General features: G+C 43.0%; 2 protein-coding genes across 2 annotated transcripts; one reads left to right on the top strand and one right to left on the bottom strand.

Annotated features, from left to right (window-relative positions):
• The first annotated feature begins 1,111 nt into the window (after nt 1-1,111).
• On the top strand, nt 1,112-2,276 carry LOC110489025 (ribonuclease-like 3). Its single transcript, XM_021561573.3, has 3 exons — nt 1,112-1,180; nt 1,281-1,343; nt 1,745-2,276. The coding sequence occupies exon 3, from the start codon at nt 1,753-1,755 to the stop codon at nt 2,209-2,211; it is 459 nt and encodes a 152-aa protein (XP_021417248.1). The 5' UTR covers nt 1,112-1,180; nt 1,281-1,343; nt 1,745-1,752; the 3' UTR covers nt 2,212-2,276.
• Nucleotides 2,277-7,583: 5,307 nt separating this feature from the next.
• On the bottom strand, nt 7,584-20,705 carry gpc2 (glypican 2). Its single transcript, XM_036943181.2, has 11 exons — nt 20,056-20,705; nt 16,087-16,245; nt 15,685-15,819; nt 15,214-15,389; nt 14,252-14,332; nt 13,958-14,123; nt 13,508-13,638; nt 12,912-13,058; nt 12,437-12,573; nt 10,631-10,803; nt 7,584-10,484 (listed from the first exon to the last, which is right to left on the bottom strand). Exons 1-11 carry the CDS (start codon nt 20,225-20,227, stop codon nt 10,213-10,215), a joined length of 1,749 nt encoding a protein of 582 aa, XP_036799076.1. The 5' UTR covers nt 20,228-20,705; the 3' UTR covers nt 7,584-10,212.
• Between the last annotated feature and the right edge of the window lie 947 nt (nt 20,706-21,652).

Raw genomic sequence — 21,652 nt, 5'->3', positions numbered from 1 at the left:
TGTAGTCTCTTATGGTCAATCTTCCAATGATATGCCTACAAATACGTCACAATGCTGCTAAGACCTTGGGCGAACGACAGAAAGTGTAGGCTCATTCGTTGCGCAATCACAGCCATATAAGGAGAGAATGGAAAACAGAGCTTCAGAAATTCTGCTAATTCCTGGGTGATGCATCATCTTGGTTTCGCCTGTAGAATGAGTTCTGGGGCACTTACAGACAAAATCTTTGCAGATTCTGAAACTTCAGAGTGTTTTCTTTCCAAAACTGTCAAGAATATGCATAGTCGAGCATCTTTTCGTGACAAAATATCGCGCTTAAAACGGGAACGTTTTTTATCCAAAAATGAAATAGCGCCCCTAGAGCTCTAACAGGTTAAAGGCAGTAAATGAGGCTGAATGAACTGTTTTGCTGCCAGACAAGGCTCCGCTGATAGCCAGGTGTAGCAGTGGTATAGTGCAATTAATGTATTGTTTAGTGTAGTCTTGTGTAGTGACTTTACTGGCTTGCATCCCTGTATTTGGCCGTTAAATGAACCTGAAATCAGTGTTTTATTCAGATTAATTTATTGTTTATATATTTGATAGCAATGGGATGCAATTCCATCATCTCAGTCACATACATTGGGTTCTGTAACTATTTGCATAACATTAATATAACTTGGCCTAGGACTGCTAAGGTTGGCATCACACATGATGTGAGATATATCTTGATTGATTGGGCCAGTTACTTTACATTACTTTATTAAATGAAGCTTTAAAAGCACTGTACACATTAATCAACATTACTGTAAGCATGTTAGTTTTAGCCAGCCAGCTAATTCTCAACTGTAGTTCCTGGGCAGATTATTAACATTAATTAAAATGACAATACAGACAGACAATGAGCACATGCAGAGCAGCACAGAATACAACAGGACAAGGAAACATATGACAACCAACCCTTAGCAGGCAGACAGACAAAAAGCAACCAAACAATACAAGAGAAACATAACAAGGTATACAAAGCTCTCAAGCCATTTGGAAAAAAGTTCAGTTAATAGTTAGCTAATTTAAACCCCTTTCTCCCTTACAATGTTGCAACACGGGTGCAGGGGCTCCCAAATCAAAGTTCATGAAAGTGTATATATAAGTCGAGATTCAGGTTAGAGTTACTCACTTCACAGTGGAGACACTCAAACAGGTAAGATGTAATTACCTCAGCATTACAGTACTAGAACATCAAATAATAACTCTGAATCTGAAGAGTGTTGTCTCTGGTTAACGCTGTATTGTATCTGTAGATATCTGAGGACAAAAAACACCTTATCAGTCACACTGAAGGCCATTGAACCCAGTTGCCAGAGGTAAGTGCTTTCTCTTTCAAGTAAAATCTAGCCATTTAAAAAAAGAAAAATTATTCCAATTATATAATATAATTTATATTTGCATAACTTATACAAAATGGCTTTGGAGTATGATGACTCTACTTACTCTATCTAACTTCATCAAATATTTGACAAGCGTTGACAATTTATTTTTCCTTGTTTGACATAAAATACTGTAAAATCACCAGGAAATCATCTAAAACTAATTTAAATATATGACACCTGTTCAAAAGTATTCCCACGCATTTAAAAAATGGCAAGTCAGTTAAGAACAAATTATTATTTTCAATGACGGCCTAGGAACAGTGGGTTACAGTAATTCATAGTAATAGTAATAAACTTGTGATAGTCTAACTTACCCCTCCTGTTTCTCCATTTAGTTGATGCCATGGGGTTCCAGAGGGCTTTCCTGTTCCTGGTGTTGATGTGTGCCACAGTGATGGTACACAGTCAACCGGCCGACATCAGCCGTCGTTATACACACTTCCTCCGACAGCACGTCAAGGGGGATATGACAATACAGAAGTGTCAGGGTGTGATGGGCTACTTGGAGTTGACTGAGCCTGATAGCGCAAATTGCAAAGTAAAAAACACATTCATTAAAGCCAATTCAAATCAGGTCAGGGCCATTTGTACTGGGGGTGGCACACCTATGGGCAACAGTCTGTTTGAAAGCAATAATCGCTTCCCTGTAGTCATATGTAAGCACAAGTGTAAAAAGAAAACGCTATGTCAACACACTCATCCCCGATGTGAATATGAGGGTTCTTTGTCCACCAGGAAAGTTGTCATTGCTTGTGATCGAGAATGGCCAGTGCACTATGGCGACGATATACTTATTGTCTAATTTAGCAGATTGCTATGAACTGGTTCTCTGAAATAAATAATAATATGCCTAATTTGACACCTGAATTACTGTATCCTGTTTTGTGTTTCACTATGATGACAACACATTACTGGGGATTTTGGACCAATCTTCCTAGTTGTATAAATTGATTAGTGTCCATTGATCTGGAAACAATGAATTATCTGAAAGAATGACCAAAATACGTCTCAGGGTTTGATTACATTTCAGTCAGTTTTAGTCTTTGAAGGGGGCATACATGATTGTTGGATATTTATGTCAAGGCTTGCTTAATTTATAGGCCATAGTCCCATATTACAGTAATGCTTAACTAGACAGTAAACAAATGAAGCTAATTTCCAAACAAAAGAACAGAAGTGTAACCATAACCTTTGAACTCTCTTGTTTTCTACCACGAACTGAAATAAAATTCCAGATTAGGTTTAAGTTTGTTTGATATAGATTTTTCACCAAATCTCCTAATACTTTTTAAATGTTTTATTATTAACCAAAAAACAGCTTGAAATACTGTATAGAGAATTGCTAACAAGATGTCTCACAATTTGGTTTCATAAAGTTAGAAAGTTACATGCATACCATAAAATATTGTTAAAATGTTTGAGCCAAACAGTATTTTCAACCAGAGGAAATCCCATTGTTTACATATAGATTTCACTAGGCTTTGTGTGTGGCGCTCCCACATAAAGCGGTTGCTTAATTTTCATGTGTATTTCTGCTGTCATTCCAGGTTCAAGTTTGACATGACTAAATTAGCTGAAGTTGGCTAGCTATAGCTATCAAGTTACAATAATGTTATCCAGACTCTATAGCAAGCATTTTATGTAGAAAGGACAACCAGTCCTTTCACAACTAAGGAAAAATAATATGACTGGAGGTGTGTTCGTAAATTCAATCAGGAGTGCGAGAGTGCACTCAGAGTGCGCTCTGTGCGTTCGGAAATTCAGAGTGTTGTCAGATTGTCCTTTCTTAAATTCAGAGCGGATCGCTCTCTGAGAGTTCAGAGCGCTCACTGACTCTCTGGCTGAGGAGTAGGGTTGATAGGAGCGTTCTGACAGTCAAGCACGCAAGCTAACTGGCTAAAGTTGGCTAGCTTGCTAGGTACTTCCAGACACAACTGGTTAGAACTGGTTAGGGTGTTTCCATGTTATCCAGAACATTAGTTTCCTGAGGGGGAATAGACTCTTCATGACTGTATTGGTGTGTTTGGACCATTATTGGTGTGTTTGGCTCACATCAACACCATTATCCCAGAAACCCTAGACCCACTCCAATTTGCATACCGCCCAAACAGATCCACAGATGATGCAATCTCTTTTGCACTCCACACTGCCCTTTTCCACCTGCAAAAAGGAACACTTATGTGAGAATGCTATTCATTGACTACAGCTCAGCATTCAACACCATAGTACCCTCAAAGCTCATCGCTAAGCTAAGGATCCTGGGGCTAAACACCTCCCTCCAACTGGATCCTGGACTTCCTGACGGGCCGCCCCCAGGTGATGAGGGTAGGTACAGTTGAAGTCGGAAGTTTATATACACCTTCGCCAAATACATTTAAACTTAGTTTTTCACAATTCCTGACATTTAATCCTAGTAAACAAATCCCTGTTTTAGGTCAGTTAGGATCACCACTTTATTTTAAGAATGTGAAATAATAATAGTAGAAAGAATTATTTATTTCAGCTTTTATTTCTTTCATCACATTCCCAGAAGGTAATTAGTATTTGGTAGGATTGCCTTTAAATTGTTTAACTTGGGTCAAATGTTTCAGGTAGACTTCCACAAGCTTCCCACAATCAGTTGGGTGAATTTTGGCCCATTCCTCCTGACAGAGCTGGTGTAACTGAGTCAGGTTTGTAGGCCTCCTTGCTCGCACACACTTTTTCAGTTCTGCCCACAAATTTTCTATAGGATTGAGGTCAGGGCTTTGTGATGGCCACTCCAATACCTTGACTTTGTTGTCCTTAAGCCATTTTGTCACAACTTTGGAAATATGCTTGGGGTCATTGTCCATTTGGAAGACCCATTTGCGACCAAGATTTAACTTCCTGACTGATGTCTTGAGATGTTGCTTCAATATATCCACATCATTTTCTATTCTCATGATGCCATATATTTTGTGAAATGCACCAGTCCCTCCTGCAGCAAAGCACCCCCACAACATGATGCTGCCACCCCTGTGCTTCACGGTTGGGATGGTGTACTTCGGCTTGCAAGCCTCCACCTTTTTCCTCCAAACATAACAATGGTCATTATGGCCAAACAGTTCTATTATTATTTCATCAGACCAGAGGACATTTCTCCAAAAAGTACAATAGTTGTCCCCATGTGCAGTTGCAAACCGTAGTCTGGCTTTTTTTATGGTGGTTTTGGAGCAGTGGCTTCTTCTTTGTTGAGTGGCCTTTTAGGTTATGTCGATGTAGGACTCATTTTACTGTGGATATAGATACTTTTCTACCTGTTTTCTCCAACATCTTCACAAGTACCTTTGCTGTTGTTCTGGGATTGATTTGCACTTTTCACACCAAAGTACGTTCATCTTTAGGAGACAGAACGTGTCTCCTTCCTGAGCGGAATGACGGCTGCGTGGTCCCATGGTGTTTATACTTGCGTACTATTGTTTGTACAGATGATCGTGGTACTTTCGGGCACTTGGAAATTGCTCCCAAGGATGAACCAGACTTGTGGAGGTCTACAATTTTTTTTCTGAGGTCTTGGCTGATTTCTTTGGATTTTCCCATGATGTCAAGCAAAGAGGCACTGAGTTTGAAGGTAGGCCTTGAAATACATCCACACGTACACCTCCAATTGACTCAAATGATGTCAATTAGCCTATCAGAAGCTTCTAAAGCCATTACATAATTTTCTGGAATTTTATAAGCTGTTTAAAGGCACAGTCAACTTAGTGTATGTAAACTTCTGACCCACTGGAATTGTGATACAGTTAAGTTAAATAATCTGTCTGTAAACATTACTTGTGTCATGCACAAAGTAGATGACCTAACTGACTTGCCAAAACTATAGTTATTTAATAAGAATATTGTGGCGTGGTTTAATTACCGTTTTAATGACTCCAACCTAAGTGCAAGTAAACTTCCAACTTCAACTGTAATTGAAGACATCGATGGAGTGGTTTGTGCAAGTCGATTGACCTGTATGGTGGACGGACAAAAGAAGTTCACGTCATCCATGCTACTGTTCTTTGATTTAGAGTCTCCTTCTCATATAAAGTTATGATTCATGAGATACCCTGTGAGCCTTTGTGTCAAGTGTGTGCAGAAGGGAAGAATATCGTATGCCAGACGAAGGGAAATGCTGCAAATGTGGAGGTGAACATGCGCTTGAATTCTTAGAGTGCCCTAGTGAAGGACAATGAGGTGGCAAGGGTGAGGAGTGTTTAGCGTGTCTCCTATCCGGAGGTGGTGAGAAAATTGGAAGGATCGAGTGGCGGCGAAGAAGCAATGGTAGTAGAGCCACCACGGCCAGTGAAAGTTTCTTATCAACGGAGGGATAGTAAAATGCTACATGTTAAAAAGGTGGACTTCGTATTATTTATTGCAATGGCCATAAACTGTACCGCAGTCAGAGAAGTCGAAGAAAATTGGAATCATTGTGTATGCTGCTGAACGTTTTTGGGTCTTCGTGATTACCAGTTATTAAAAAAAATAAAAAAAATAAGTTGATGTTTTATTTTGTATGATGTCGTTTTCCCCCTTTCCTGGAATGTTTTTGAAGTTTCTTATTGAATACCCCGACCAGCTGGTGGTGGTAATGCACCATTAACATTGGATGCCAACCGTTGTTAAACCCCATCGAAGAAGTGTTCTGGGCTTTGACTTGAGCAGAGAAAGTCTCTGTGGGAATCGGGCCCCTATGCAAGTGGCCATGTGTTATGTGATCGCACTAACCCAGTGTCTGCAGGACGAGAAGTCTTACTGGTGTAACAGTGTTGCTTCCATCCCTCTCCTCGCCCCTAACAGGGCTCGAACCAGGGACCCTCTGCACATCATCATTGGTACAACGCACATCTAGGAACTTTAGCTCCACCAAGTAATGGATGTGATTTTTCCTGTATTCCTTCAGTTTGATGGCGTTTGCTGTCTCAACTAAATACTGTAAAGTAACTTCAGTTTGATGGGTTGATAGTGTGTTTGCAGGTGAGGCTGACAGGGTCATATTCCTCTCAGTAATGGTAGGACTGCTCCTGCTGGCTCTATTAGGCTTTCTGCTGTGGATGGTAACACAATGTGGAATACATACTGTGGAAGCCAGAGGAGGTTGGTGGGAGGAGCTATAGGACTGACTCCTTGAATGTATTAATGGAGCACAAACGCTTCAAACATGGAAAACACGTTTGACTCCGTTCAATTGAGTCCATGCCATTATTCCATTACAATGAGCCCATCCTGCTATAGCTCCTCCCACCAGCCTCTGGTGGAAGCTGAATATTGAAATGTCTGATCTTTTGTTTTGCGTTTGCGTTTAAAGTTGTCTATTTTATCCTGTTGTAGTGCAGATGCATCAAGTACCCTGTGGCTAAGACGTACCACATCATGCATAAGAACACAGAGGAAAAGTCACCCCATTAGAGACTCCTCTTTGGTTCCGTCTGCATAGGCACAGGAACTTTTATACACTTCAATACAATTGATTGAACAAAATGGTGAAAAGCTCATTTTAAGATTGTGTACTGTGGGGGCTAAACTCATAACTATGATTACATTTCCATTATTAGCAGCATCTAGGCTGTCCACTTTGAAGAGCTGAGACAGAATGGCTATATAAGGAATGGAACATATATGACCAGGGCCTGCTACCATTATAACCTATACAGCTGTCAGATGTGGGCATTAACAAGCAGGAACTGAGATGGAAAGATAATGTTGGAGAAAGGTCAAGGGAAGCTATTTCATATAGTGTGGGGATTATACTCATTATGCAACGATGGAATACTATAAAGGCTCTGTGATATGAGAATGTAACTTTTTCCATGGAATTGCTCGGCTCTGTTACTCTGTAATAGAGTCTGAATCTACAAGTTCCGGTATCTGTGCAAATATTTGACTCAATATTTTTCCACAACAGTATGTACACCAATGTTTACAAGCTTAGCAACTATTTTGAGGAGCACCCCCCCCCCCCCCCAATATACATAATTTCATGGTTTTCCCCTTTTTAACTTGTTTGTTTTTTAATGGTTGTATTGATGTCATACTGTACCTGTGAATCTGTCTGACTGCCATGTGGATATTAATACAAATGTGAGCTTGAACATTAGATCCACTGGTAGCAATAATACAGTTACCAGAAGAGACTTGAATTCTGAAAACAGTAAAAATGAATTTACAGGCACAACATTTTCAACAGTTTAATGAAACGGAGTAGTCTATTTCCCAAAATTGTTACATCTTAAAGTTGTACTGACTATCCTTTTACAGAAATGGAATGTGGTATCTTATATGGGAGTGTTGATATGAGGTCATAGTGGTTCCATTAACAGACTAGAAACCAAACGTTTTTTGAATAAAAACAAATCACCATCCAGTGACCATCACTGCTTCATTAATAAACAGTCAAAATCCATATTTAGACCTGGCGTACATAACCACTCCCACATAGATTTACTATCCTAACACACAAGGTTAAGAACCTTGGTAAACATACAATCCCATCAAACAAGGGATCCTGCAATTTGTCATTAAAACAAGAAAAAAAAAAAGAAAAGTGTGCTTGAATGTTCCCTATACATTGTTATTCTATTAACCATCTTTACATTTCTATTACACTTCTCTTCTTACGCACTTTCATTTCCTTTTCAACCTCTCGTCTCTTGAATCAAGTCGATCTGTCTACTTTTGTAGAGCTTTTTCTATTACGTTATGATTTAATACTTGCTGTAAGTGTTTGCTCTATGCTTGGTGGAGACTTGAACGTCATTGGCTACTCTTTCTCATCTTTAACCAGTCTTGTGTCAAATCAGTTTTATTGACGTTCCCAGTGAAACATTCTCTCTCAACCCTCGCTGTTGTGTTAGTAAATGAGACATTTAGGAAAGAATTGTCTGAGGTACATTTAACGTGGATTTTCTTTAGGGTTAAGACACTCACCACACCTCCATTATACACTTTTATCAATCACACATTTCTTTAACCAAGCGGCCATTGGGATTTTGTTGATTTTTAGAAAAGTTCATACAAAGGTTTAAAGACTAAGAGCACCATTTTGTAACATCTGTCAACACCCCATTCCTTTTTTCTTTAACCTAAGCCTTACTCAAACAATACAAAACCACACACACACACACACACACGCTGCTCCAATCGATCATGAGTCTCAGATCTCTCCACAGAAGATCTCAAGGGAAAATTTGGACGAAGGCTAGTCCAGTGGTTCTCAAATATCCCTGGTTAATATCCCTGGTTAATATTCCTGGTTAATATCCCTGGTTAATATCCCACCTTCAAACAAAGACGCATGAAATGCTTGTCCAGTGGTGTGGTGAGGAGAAATGATTCTGTAAAAATGCTATTCTATTTTTCAATTGTTTCAAGGACATGTTATTGTAAGCTTTCTGACAGACAGTGCAACATAATCCTCTCCTTAATGCACTGCTCCCATAAAAAATAAAAAAACATTGACTTGCTTTTAGTGTTATTTACGCATCAGTTTGTCTGTTTTGAAGGAGTCCTAAGCTTGTGATAAGCAACCGATTCCACAATGAAGTGGCAATTGATGAACAATGAAATGGACATTAACTTCACAACATGCCAATGTTTACAAGGAGGTTGTCATCTGAGATGCACATTCCATAGAAACCAGCAGACATAGGGGACCTTCAGGACTTGGGGGAAATACTGCCCCTAACACTTCCAATCAATTCCTGCATCGACATAAAACAACACTTATATCAATAAATACAAAAATACAAATAAACTGAATAAATTAGAAATCACCGCAGGGCAGGCTCCACAAAATGGTGGCATGCTCTAAGCACATTCCTAATAAGACCCTGACCTTACCGTTTATCTTTTCTTTCACTACAAGTTATACCTTCCTCATCTGACTAAAGTATGTGGAGGCTTTAACATTTATTTGTAATTTTATTGCTGAGTGGACAGTGCTTGTGTCTATTTCTATGGGCACAAGCACTGTCCATGACACAAACTGTTCACACCCCTCTAGTTGCCAAATAACATTTTTGCTATTTTAAAGCTCATTTCCTGTTATTCTACACATTGTTCCACAGGTTGGAGAGAAAATGTTGCAGTTTTAAAGCTAATTACCTGCAATTCTACACATTTTGTTCATGTAATACCTGAGGGACTCAAACATTATGACAAATTCAATGGGCTAAAAAAACATTAGCTGACATGGGTTAGTTCAGGGCTGCTCAACCCTCTTCCTTGAGATCTACCCTCCTGTGGGTTTCCAGTCCAACCCTAATTTAACAAACCTGATTCTACTAATTAGCTGCTCAACAAGACCTTAACTAGCTTAATCAGATACGCAAAATTAGGGTTGGACTGGAAACCTACAGGACAATAGATCTCCAGGAAGAGGATTGGGCAGCCCTGGGTTAGTTGATCTGCAACTTGCACCCCACAGTTTGGGAACCATTGGGATAGCCAATCATAGGAAATGTAATTTCCCTTGTGCTTGAATACATTTTCCACAAGGAGATTATTTTGTGCTGGATTCATGCACATTTTAGATTCAACTTCACTCTTTCTCCTCTACAATAAGTAAACGTATTTACTGTCATTGTGCTGATGATTAAATAGGCACACTACTACATCCCTCCTCAACCCAACCTCAGCCGGGTCGTATTCAATAGGCACCAAACAGAAACAACTGCCTGAAACAAGGTGTGATTGCCTGGATTTATCCATTAAGAAATGCTTATTTTCATTTTGGGTTTCAAAAAGTTTTTTTCATTAGCTGCCATAATGAACACAACCCTGAGCTTCAGGCTGTAGTAACTGGTTATCTCCAAAAGGGGGCGACAGTGACCATAACTGATAACCAAAACAAAACCGCCAGTGAGAAGAAGGCTGGCCGGCTGACAGCTGAAATGGACTGTCCCTTGCTCCTGTTCCACTTTGATCCGGTTCGGTCTCTGACCCGAGGGGGCTTGATGGGTGTCTGGGGGTTAAGTGGGGGCTTACTGTAGGGAGGGGAGTAGGGCCTGTAGCCAGGCCAATCATCACTGTACCTCTCCCCTCCGCCGCCTGATCCACTGCCCTCTTCGACCTCACCTTCAGGGAGAGACATGATATCAGACAGGCAGACAAAGGGCAGTTAAAGAGTGCAAATGTTGGGGGGACAGTAGAAATAGGATTAGAAAGGGGATGATGAACCAGTCATAATATTTATGTTGGGTGGGTGGTGGGGGGGGACTTACTGTCCATGAAGTCAGTGTCCTGTCCAGCCTGTGCATGTTTCAGTCTGTTGGTGGCTACTCTGAGCTCCATGATGAGCTGTCTGGTCCTCACGTCTGGCCTGGCCATGTCCACCTCTACCTCTGGGTTATTGAGCTGACTCATCAGCCCATCGCCTGTCACGTCAGGGAGGTACCTGATACACACACACACATCAAAATGACATAGCAACAGCACTGAAACTAATATCAATACGATAACAAAAACACTAAATATCAGTATGATACATTCTTAGTTACCCGCTCGCATACACAAATCCCCATCTTCTCTCTCCCTTGGACTAACATCCTCCTCGACCTTTACATCTGTCTTTTATCAAACACCCACCTCCCCCTGGTCTGTCCATTCCACCCTCACACCCACCTCCCCCTGGTCTGTCCATTCCACCCTCACACCCACCTCCCCCTGGTCTGTCCATTCCACCCTCACACCCACCTCCCCCTGGTCTGTCCATTCCACCCTCACACCCACCTCCCCCTGGTCTGTACATTCCACCCTCACACCCACCTCCCCCTGGTCTGTCCATTCCACCCTCACACCCACCTCCCCCTGGTCTGTCCATTCCACCCTCACACCCACCTCCCCTTGGTCTGTCCATTCCACCCTCACACCCACCTCCCCCTGGTCTGTCCATTCCACCCTCACACCCACCTCCCCCTGGTCTGTCCATTCCACCCTCACACCCACCTCCCCCTGGTCTGTCCATTCCACCCTCACACCCACCTCCCCCTGGTCTGTCCATTCCACCCTCACACCCACCTCCCCCTGGTCTGTCCATTCCACCCTCACACCCACCTCCCCCTGGTCTGTCCATTCCACCCTCACACCCACCTCCCCCTGGTCTGTCCATTCCACCCTCACACCCACCTCCCCCTGGGTCTGTCCATTCCACCCTCACACCCACCTCCCCCTGGTCTGTCCATTCCACCCTCACACCCACCTCCCCCTGGTCTGTCCATTCCACCCTCACACCCACCTCCCCCTGGTCTGTCCATTCCACCCTCACACCCACCTCCCCCTGGTCTGTCCATTCCACCCTCACACCCACCTCCCCCTGGTCTGTCCATTCCACCCTCACACCCACCTCCCCCTGGTCTGTCCATTCCACCCTCACACCCACCTCCCCCTGGTCTGTCCATTCCACCCTCACACCCACCTCCCCCTGGTCTGTCCATTCCACCCTCACACCCACCTCCCCCTGGTCTGTCCATTCCACCCTCACACCCACCTCCCCCTGGTCTGTCCATTCCACCCTCACACCCACCTCCCCCTGGTCTGTCCATTCCACCCTCACACCCACCTCCCCCTGGGTCTGTCCATTCCACCCTCACACCCACCTCCCCCTGGTCTGTCCATTCCACCCTCACACCCACCTCCCCCTGGTCTGTCCATTCCACCCTCACACCCACCTCCCCCTGGTCTGTCCATTCCACCCTCACACCCACCTCCCCCTGGTCTGTCCATTCCACCCTCACACCCACCTCCCCCTGGTCTGTCCATTCCACCCTCACACCCACCTCCCCCTGGTCTGTCCATTCCACCCTCACACCCACCTCCCCCTGGTCTGTCCATTCCACCCTCACACCCACCTCCCCCTGGTCTGTCCATTCCACCCTCACACCCACCTCCCCCTGGTCTGTCCATTCCACCCTCACACCCACCTCCCCCTGGTCTGTCCATTCCACCCTCACACCCACCTCCCCCTGGTCTGTCCATTCCACCCTCACACCCACCTCCCCCTGGTCTGTCCATTCCACCCTCACACCCACCTCCCCCTGGTCTGTCCATTCCAGCAGCGGTCCTCGTTGGTGACGTCGGCGGCCACGTTCTTGTCGTTGCAGATGGTGTGTGGGAGGGACACCCAGAAGCCCCGCATGGGCCGCAGTCGCTCCTTCAGCTCTGACACCTGGAGGCAGGCGGACGGAAACTGGTTGATGCAGGCTGTAAAGTAAACCCTTATATAGCTGTTGAACATATGGAGGTGGGAAGCTCATTTTAGCCACGTCCTCGTCATCAAACAAACTAGAATGTACTGTATATAAATGGCTGTTGTTGAACACATGGACAGAGAGAGCTAACATGGGCATAAACTACAAAAATAATTGGCTTGAATATTAATTGCAGGTAAAAACTCATCTTTTCCTCTCCATCTCCTCTCCCCCCTCTCCTCTTTCCTCCCCCCTTCTCTTTCCTCTCACACCTCACTCCTTTTTCCTCCTCTCCTGATCTTCCCTCATCTCCTACCAGTCTGTCCAGGTTGGTGCCTGTAGCAGTGGTGGGCTTCTCCTCAGGGCTGAACGTACGGAAGGGTCTCCTGTTGCCCCCTGACTCCTTGGGGGAGCGCCGAGAACGGCCCGGGGCCAGTCTGGGACTCCCACAGCCCTGGAACACCTAGAGCCAAACCACAGAGATAAAGCTATACATCAATATCGATGCATCTCTGCAACAATAAGGGTGAAACATGGATTTAAGAAAAAATAGCATCCCAACATTATCACATACGTTAATAATGGTAGACAGTGGATACTTAAATTAAGAACAATATATGAAGAATAATATGATAACTAGTGAAATTGCACTATGCAGTTTTTACATGTGCTTACACAATTTGATCAAGCAAAACAAAAGGGGTTTTGGACCCAAAATGGTCTTCCATGGGCAGTAATACTGTTAAACATTAAGTCTTGTTTCAACCTAGGATGACAGCCGATGTGCATCTTATCAGCCATTCTATTATCTATATTCTATGTACATTCTATGATCTATATTCTATTGCACTGTGGATGTATAGCACATTCTTTTAATATCCCTCCATCCCCTCCTCCTCCCTCCATCCCTGCCTTAGTGGAGGTGGCGATGCTGTTCTCCTGCATGTGCATGATGGCCTCGGACACTTTAACAGAGATGGAGTCTGCAGCCAGCTCCATGTTAAAGGGCCCCTCCAGCTTCTCAGATACTTGATACAGAGCATCTGACAGAGTAGAGTGAGAGAGATGAAAGATGGAACATTGAATAAAAGTGTGAAAACAGAAGGATGAAGGTAGGAAAGGGAAGAGATATAATAAGAAAGATATACATTTTGTTTTTATGATGGGTGCAATGTTCAAAACTTTAGATAGAAATGCAATGTATAGAATAGACATGACTCATTTATTCTGTAGAATAGAAATGTGAGTAGGTTCTATACAGTACATTTCTACATGCATCATGTTTAACATCCCACTCTACCGAATCAGCCCAACAAAAGCCACCCACACCCTCCCTAATGCCCGCCTCCAATCTCCACTCACCAATGAAATTGTTCCACTCAGTGTCCAGATCGGCTGTATTGGCCAGGCAGCCCTTCATCACGTTGAGGCAGAGGGCGTGGCAGGGGCGCAGGGAGGGCATGCCTCGACACAATGGGCAGTACCACTGACGCATCAGGGCACGCACACACCCTGCACCAGCACTCAACTGGAGGAGGAGACGAAGAGCAGAAGGTGTAGGATGTTAGGGAGATCAACGGAACCACTAAAAGCAGACCAATAGAAGACAGATTATTATTCTTAATATAAGTGCACGGCCACATACACACAGTGTACCTTTGCTGCCTTGTTGACAATGTCACGGCCTGTGGCCAAGCCTTGAACCAGTGCTCTGGCTGCAATGAAAGCCCTGGACACCTGAATGAAAGAGAAGATCAGCTAATAACTTCTGACACAAATCTACTCTACGGTATATCAATGCACTCAGTTAATTGTTTTCAAATAGTTCTCTCTAATACGATCGCCTATGTGTTACTGTGACGTTATCGTTGAGTTTCAGTGGTGATTTGAATTACTTATCACACCGGCTTCTTTTGTTAATTATGGTGACAAACATTACAAATCAGACCAACTTAGAGGGACAATTCAATCAAATTACAAAATAACATATTGGTTTTCTTACCCTGTAAGCAGTCTATGGTCAAGGTAATACCAGTCTATGGTCAAGGTAATACCAGTCTATGGTCAAGGTAATACCAGTCTATGGTCAAGGTAATACCAGTCTATGGTCAAGGTAATACCAGTCTATGGTCAAGGTAATACCAGTCTATGGTCAAGGTAATACCAGTCTATGGTCAAGGTAATACCAGTCTATGGTCAAGGTAATACCAGTCTATGGTCAAGGTAATACCAGTCTATGGTCAAGGTAATACCAGTCTATGGTCAAGGTAATACCAGTCTATGGTCAAGGTAATACCAGTCTATGGTCAAGGTAATACCAGTCTATGGTCAAGGTAATACCAGTCTATGGTCAAGGTAATACCAGTCTATGGTCAAGGTAATACCAGTCTATGGTCAAGGTAATACCAGTCTATGGTCAAGGTAATACCAGTCTATGGTCAAGGTAATACCAGTCTATGGTCAAGGTAATACCAGTCTATGGTCAAGGTAATACCAGTCTATGCTTTGGTTTTGTTAACCCAAACTCCAAAATGACATATTGGTAAACTATGCCTTTAATATGATCAAATATGAATGATGTTAGTTTTCAGTTGATATACCAACCAAGTCTGCCTGACCTGTAAGCCTAGTTTCCGGGGCAGGTCCCCAAAGGGCTGCAGCTGCTCTGCATGTTTGTTGACACACTCCAGGTACTCGTCACTGAACTGGTACTGGGGGTTGACCAGAGAGAAGACCCGCTCTACCAGTCTGGACCAGAACTCTGACAGCACCTCCGTCAGGCTCACACTGCCCCCTGTAGACAAAAGAGGAAAAACATTTAGCAAAATAAATGGAAAATGTACATTTCTTGTTGGATAAGTCCAAGTACTCATTCCCTGTTTCAGTCAGTTTGGTGCCCCATGAAAATGTCCCTAGGTTAGGTCAGTCTGTTTCTACTTGTTCAGACATGTTGTTGTCATCTTGTCAAACAAGGCAAAGATCTAGTAGCATTGTCGAACTGATGAGATGGTGAGGGAAATGTACCATAGTGACACAAGTACACAAATGCAAAGTCCAACAAGAGAGGAGAGAACGCTGTCCCCACTAACCTGAGTAGTATCGACGGAGCTCCACAAACAGCTCCTGGAAGACATTGGCGTTCTGGGTGAAGAGGCGCCCGTAGGTCTTAGTAAACATCTGATTCATGGACTTTTCAGACAAGTCTATGAGCTCCCTGAAGAACTCTGAGAGAAAAGAGGAAGGAATGAGACGGTCAAAAGCACAAGTTGTTGTGATTCAGTGGTTGCACTGGCAGTTAGAATAAGAATAAGCTAGCTATGACTAGCTGATCCCCACTATAGGATATTAGTCTAGCAATAAAGGTACTTTTAGCCCTCTCAATAGAGAACATTTTACATACCACTCCTCAATGTTATTGTCATTTTACATCACATTATTTACAGTGTTTCCTTATGCATCCTTATTATGACTGGATTTGCATTCCAGCTCACCGTCAAACTTGCGGTGCCTCTGTGTGAAAGTGGTGTGAAGGAACTGGCTGGTGTCGTCGATGGCCGACAGGAAGTCCGTCTCACTCTGGTGGGCCAGCGTTTCCTCCATCTGACTGGAGCAGCAGGTGTAGTCCTGGGGACACAGACGCAGATGCTCGCCTGGACCAATAGAAAAACAGACAGGGTCAGATGCGAGCCAATCACAGACTTGGACAAGAGGTGTGTGGGCATATTGAGGTGTTCATCTGAACCAACGGTAAAACAAGACGGAATCAGATATGAACCAATCAGAGACTGGGACAAGAGGCTTGTGTGGGCATATTGAGGTGTTCACCAGAACCAACGGTAAAACAAGACGGGATCAGATATGAACCAATCAGAGACAAGAGGTGTGGGTAGATGCACTAATGGTGAAGACCAAAGGATACAGCAGCGCTTGCTTTGACATCATCAGCACTGTGAAGTCAACTTATGGTTATGGTTTAGGGGAGACATTTAGGCTACCTCAAATAAATCAGTATTTTTACCTCCTTTAGAGATAGTATGAAATGAGAGGGGGAGACGTAGAAAGAAGGGCTGATTCGCACCCACACTGACGGTGATGCATATGTGCTTGATGCGACCACGTTACCTGCTAGACCATCCTCAGAAACAGGTTTCTTCACAAAATGACTTACCACCACTGCATATAAATGAGCAATGTATTAGGGCTTTGGTGATGATAACAGTGTAGCAATATTTTTTTACATGGATTTGTTTTTCTTTAAATGAAGAAGACCAAACTCTTTGGTCCTTTAAAAACCTGCTCCATGTAAAATATTGTGTGCTATATCTTGGAAAGTAAATAAATGTGGATGACAACATTTTTGTTTTTGTTTCCATTTTTGTTTCCAACATTAGTTAGGGCTGTTTTCCTAAAGAAGTTAAGTCCACTTTGTGTTTTGTTTCCTTGCCACGATACTAACAAGTATCCCCCAGCCCTACAATGTTATCATATGAGAAATACCGCATTATCAACAACTGATTCTACCTTTATTGGAAAATGTCAATTACCCTTCATTGTGTCATGCTACCATGATTTTTCAAATCATTTCAATATAATAGCTCACAAAGTAGGCCTACCGTGTTCATTCATTGAACGTCTTATCAGTTTAGAACACCCACCAACTCTACCAATGTGGCAGTGGTTCTTCTGATCAGGCAGATATCCTTCTTCTTAATCCGTCTGTCATTAATAGAGCCTTATTAAACATAAAGTAGTAATTGAAAATGGGCATTTATAAAGATGAATTATTAAAACACAATCCAGTGTGAGCATCCCAAATGGCACACTATTCCCTATATAGTGCACTACTTTCGACCAGGACACATAGAGAAATAGTTTAAAGTAGTGCACTAGATATGGAATAGGGAGCCATTTGGGACGAAACCCATGTCTTTGTTCACCAATACCCAGGTTGGACTTAACATGACCGGCGGTAATGATATGCAAACATTAACGACCATTAACAAGTTGGCGATCTCCAATGTCTCAACGTGGGTGGAAAAAACATCTTATTGAGGCAAACATAATATTACTTCATGATACCGACACCTGATTCTTTTTCCTCTGAAAAACTTGGAGTGAGGATCCAAACTCCAACCTTTTATTTTTGGCTCTAGGTTTGATTTCTCCTCTGTCGCTCATTACCAGCCCTCTCTCATTCCTCCAATTCTACTCTCCCTCTCATCATCCCTCCTTCTCTCGGCCATCTGCTCCCCTGGCCCACGGGACAAGAAGAGCCAAGACCCAGACAGAGATAACCAGACACACAATCAATATTGCAGTTCCCACATTCAGCAATCACATATAGCCTACAGTCAAACAAACCCTCATACGTGCAAAGCAGTACAACAAAATCAACATTTGCAACCCAAATGACACTTTAAAAAGGGGCAATCAGCAGTTGCTACATACATTTTTGAACTTATAAATTAATTATATATACCCATTGAAGAAGAATATAACTTAGAAATGCCTCATGAGCTTTGTTCAACTGTCATACCCCATCAGAACCAAAAATACACTACATGAACAAAAGTATGTGGACACCGGCTGGTCGAACATCTAATTCCAAAATCATGGGCATTAATATGGAAGTGGTCCCCCTTTGCTGCTATAACAGCCCACTCTTCTGGGAAGGCTTTCCACTAGATGTTGGAACATTGCTGCAGGGACTTGCTTCCATTCAGCCACAAGGGCATTAGTGAGTTCGGGCACTGATGTTGGGCGATTAGGCCCGGCTGGCAGTCGGCATTTCAATTCATCCCAAAGGCATTTGATGGGGTTGAGGTCAGGGCTCTGTGCAGGCCTGTCAAGTTCTTCCACACTGATCTCGACAAACCATTTCTGTATGGACCTCGCTTTGTGCACGGGGGCATTGTCATGCTGAAACAGCAAAGGGTCTTACCCAAACTGTTGCCACAAAGTTGGAAGCACAGAATCGTCTAGAATGTCATTGTATGCTGTAGCGTTAAGATTTATCTTCACTAGAACTAAGCAGCCTATCCCGAACCATGAAAAACAGCCCCAGACCATTATTCATCATCCACCAAACTTTAGTTGGCACTACACATTCGGGCAGGTAATTTTCTCCTGGCATCCCGAATTTGTCAGTCGGACTGCCAGATGGTGAAGCGTGACTCATCACTCCAGAGAACGTGTTTCCACTGCTCCAGAGTCCAATGGCGGCAAGCTTTATACCAATCCAGGTGATGCTTGGCATTGCGCATGGTGATCTTAGGCTTAGGCTGCTAGGCCATGGAAACCCATTTCATGGATCTCCTGGCAAACAGTTATTGTGCTGACGTTGCTTCCAGAGGCAGTTTGGAACTCGGTGGTGAGAGTGTTGCAACCAAGGACTGACGATTTTTACGCGATCCAGCACTCGGCGGTCCTGTTCTGTGAGCTTGTGTGGCCTACTACTTCACTACTGAGCCGTTGTTGCTCCTAGACGTTTCTGCTTCACAATAACAGCACTTACAGTTGACCGCTGCAGCTCTAGCAGGGCAAAAATTTGACAAACTTACTGGTTGGAATTATATCCACTTTGATCGTCACTGAGCTCTTCAGGAAGGCCATTCTACTGCCAATGTCTGTTTATGGAGATTGCATGGCTGTGTGCTCATTTTTATACACCTGTCAGCAATGTGTGTGGCTGAAATAGCTGAATCCACTAATTAGAAGGGGTGTCCACATACTTTTGTGTGTGTGTAATTTTATATAAAAGCTTATTTTACTCCAACTTTTGTAAACAAATAAAATGTACACAAAGACTATACAGCCTCAAAACATGGTTAAAACTATAATTTAGATATCATTGATGGTCAGTCCTTGCATCCATAGCTCTGTGTATGAATTTGGGAGTGATTACATTTCTCCAGCTCCTTCCCTCAGATTTTTGCGGAAACAGGGGCGGGGGTTGGGAACCTTTTGTTATTGTTTCTACTGCGGATTGCCGCTTTAAAATATCCACAGCTCACTATCTTTGTCTGTCTGTTCTCTCACTTGAGCTCTCACACACACCCCTTGACAATGTCCCATGACAATGCAACAACTAACAGCAGTCCTCAAGTGTCACAAGCACAAAACACTAATTATAATAAAAGCAGTCTTCAAAAAAAGAAAAACGTTGATAATGATTATTTTCTTTCAGTCATTCCCAGATCAGTCTAAAACAGCCATACTAATTAGGGGCGAGGCTCTTTGTTACACACCGGTGTTAGCAATTTACTCATCCCATAAATAAGCCTTCCTGACAGACAAACCTGTTAATGCTCAATTTCGCTTTATTCAGCAGTTTCTATCACATGGCATATTATCCAAGCAGTCTCTCAAACCCTTCATGTTGTGTAAAATAACCTATAGCCTACGTTTGATGATTATTTTAAATCAATAACCACCAGTTTACCTTGAATAGCCCGTCTTACCGGAGATTTGAGTCAGCGGGGCAGTGTTCGTACTGTAGCCCTTCTCTGCGTACACATGCCGTGTCTCCGAGCAACTCCTACCCGCTGTTACCGGGCCCCAAGTCCATGACAGGGCAGCCAGCGTGCAGAGCAACACCAGGGGGTACTTCTGAACATATAACCGGGAAACCATCTTCCACTGTCACTCACGGTAAATAGGCGAATTAATGGTTGACAAAAGATTGGCGACCAGGCAGCTCAAAAATTACAAAAGAAACGAGAAACTAAGACAAATAATTCCATAGATTTTTCGAGGAATTTATCTCCAGTTCCCAATTTTGTCTGTGAAAAGAAACACAACTTCCAAAGATCAACTAGTCTATATTTTTCCAGAAGGAAAAAAAAATCTATCGACAATTGGTCTGGGTGCCGTGAATAAATGAGCGCCTGGTTTGTCGGATGCTCAGGTCCCACCCGGTGTCTTCTCCATCCCTTGTCTAGCTCTCTGCTTCAGAACAATGAGCCGTGCAGCACGAGGGTGGCCGCAAGGGGTGAGGTGCGGCCATAGGGGGGCTGTTATAGCAGAGCCACCGCAAGGTCCTAAATTCGCAACCGCCTGACTGAACTATTATTTGGAGCCACTACAACCCCATGCGAAAAATGAATCACCCTTTTCTACATAATAAAAATACCACACAATCTATTGCAGGCACACAATTTAAATAGACTAGAATCAAAATCTCGCTGTTTTGTGATTTTTATGAGTTCATTGACTTGCTTTCCTTGAAAAATAATTAATCCTGTATTTGCATTTCTGAAGGTCACATGCAAAATAATGTTGTCCAGCCACCAGAATGTTTTGCAAATTGGGTATGTCATACAAGATGCAACTGTTTCCATGGCCAGCAAGTAGGTCTATTTACAGAAAAATCAATTGGCTAATGCAAACAGGTTTTTCCATTGAATTGTTATTTTTTTATTATTATTAATTGCTTGATTAGAGTAACAAACCAACGCAAATGTGATCAGCAGTCCTGTACTAACACTGGCCCATTAAATGTCAATTGAGAGCTATATTACCTCTTTCATGATAATTTGAGCCCTATGGGCCCCCAGAATCCAGATGTAGCCTATTGTGAGAAAAACATAATACCCAAAGATGATTACATCTTCAACATGAACATTCGGCATTCATAGTGTTGTACATTAAATGTTATAATCAAAGTAGCTAACACGTGACCTGGTATGAGCCAGTGATCATAGGCCTACAATCCAGTCTACCACAGTGTTGACCTGGCCTGGGCCTTTTTTATTACACTTGATTGAATGGAGGAAAACATATTTTAGGTCTGGTAAAGACCTGCAAAAGGGGTACACTTGTGTGTGTTTTCATGCCAGCACTGCCTATGGAACAGATGTTACTTTTCAACCACCCCCAGGCATTCTTTGCCTTATTCTGTTATTGATCAGTATTGGTGAGGGTAAATAGGCTATATGGATGTAGGCAGTGGGTAATTTAGAGCAGTAATAATTTTAAGTAATTTAGCAGACACTCTTATTGAGAGCAACGTACAGTAGTGAGTGCATACATTGTTGTACTGGTCCCCCATTGGAATCA

This window comes from Oncorhynchus mykiss, chromosome 14 (genome assembly GCF_057628025.1).
Source record: "Oncorhynchus mykiss isolate SJ-2025 chromosome 14, ASM5762802v1, whole genome shotgun sequence".
In the NCBI taxonomy this organism is placed as follows: Eukaryota; Metazoa; Chordata; class Actinopteri; order Salmoniformes; family Salmonidae; genus Oncorhynchus; species Oncorhynchus mykiss.
The sequence above is the reverse complement of the archived record's forward strand: the minus strand, read 5'-3'. Positions and strand labels throughout refer to the sequence as shown.

Excerpts from the sequence above, each read along its gene's own strand:
- gpc2 (XM_036943181.2), bottom strand. The coding sequence starts at position 20,227 with ATGGTTTCCCGGTTATATGTTCAGAAGTACCCCCTGGTGTTGCTCTGC. Across the intron at positions 14,124-14,251 it reads TTGTCAACAAGGCAGCAAAG|TTGAGTGCTGGTGCAGGGTG; the intron begins GTACACTGTGTG and ends CTCCTCCTCCAG. Across the intron at positions 13,059-13,507 it reads GCATCGCCACCTCCACTAAG|GTGTTCCAGGGCTGTGGGAG; the intron begins GCAGGGATGGAG and ends GTTTGGCTCTAG.
- LOC110489025 (XM_021561573.3), top strand. The coding sequence starts at position 1,753 with ATGGGGTTCCAGAGGGCTTTCCTGTTCCTGGTGTTGATGTGTGCCACA.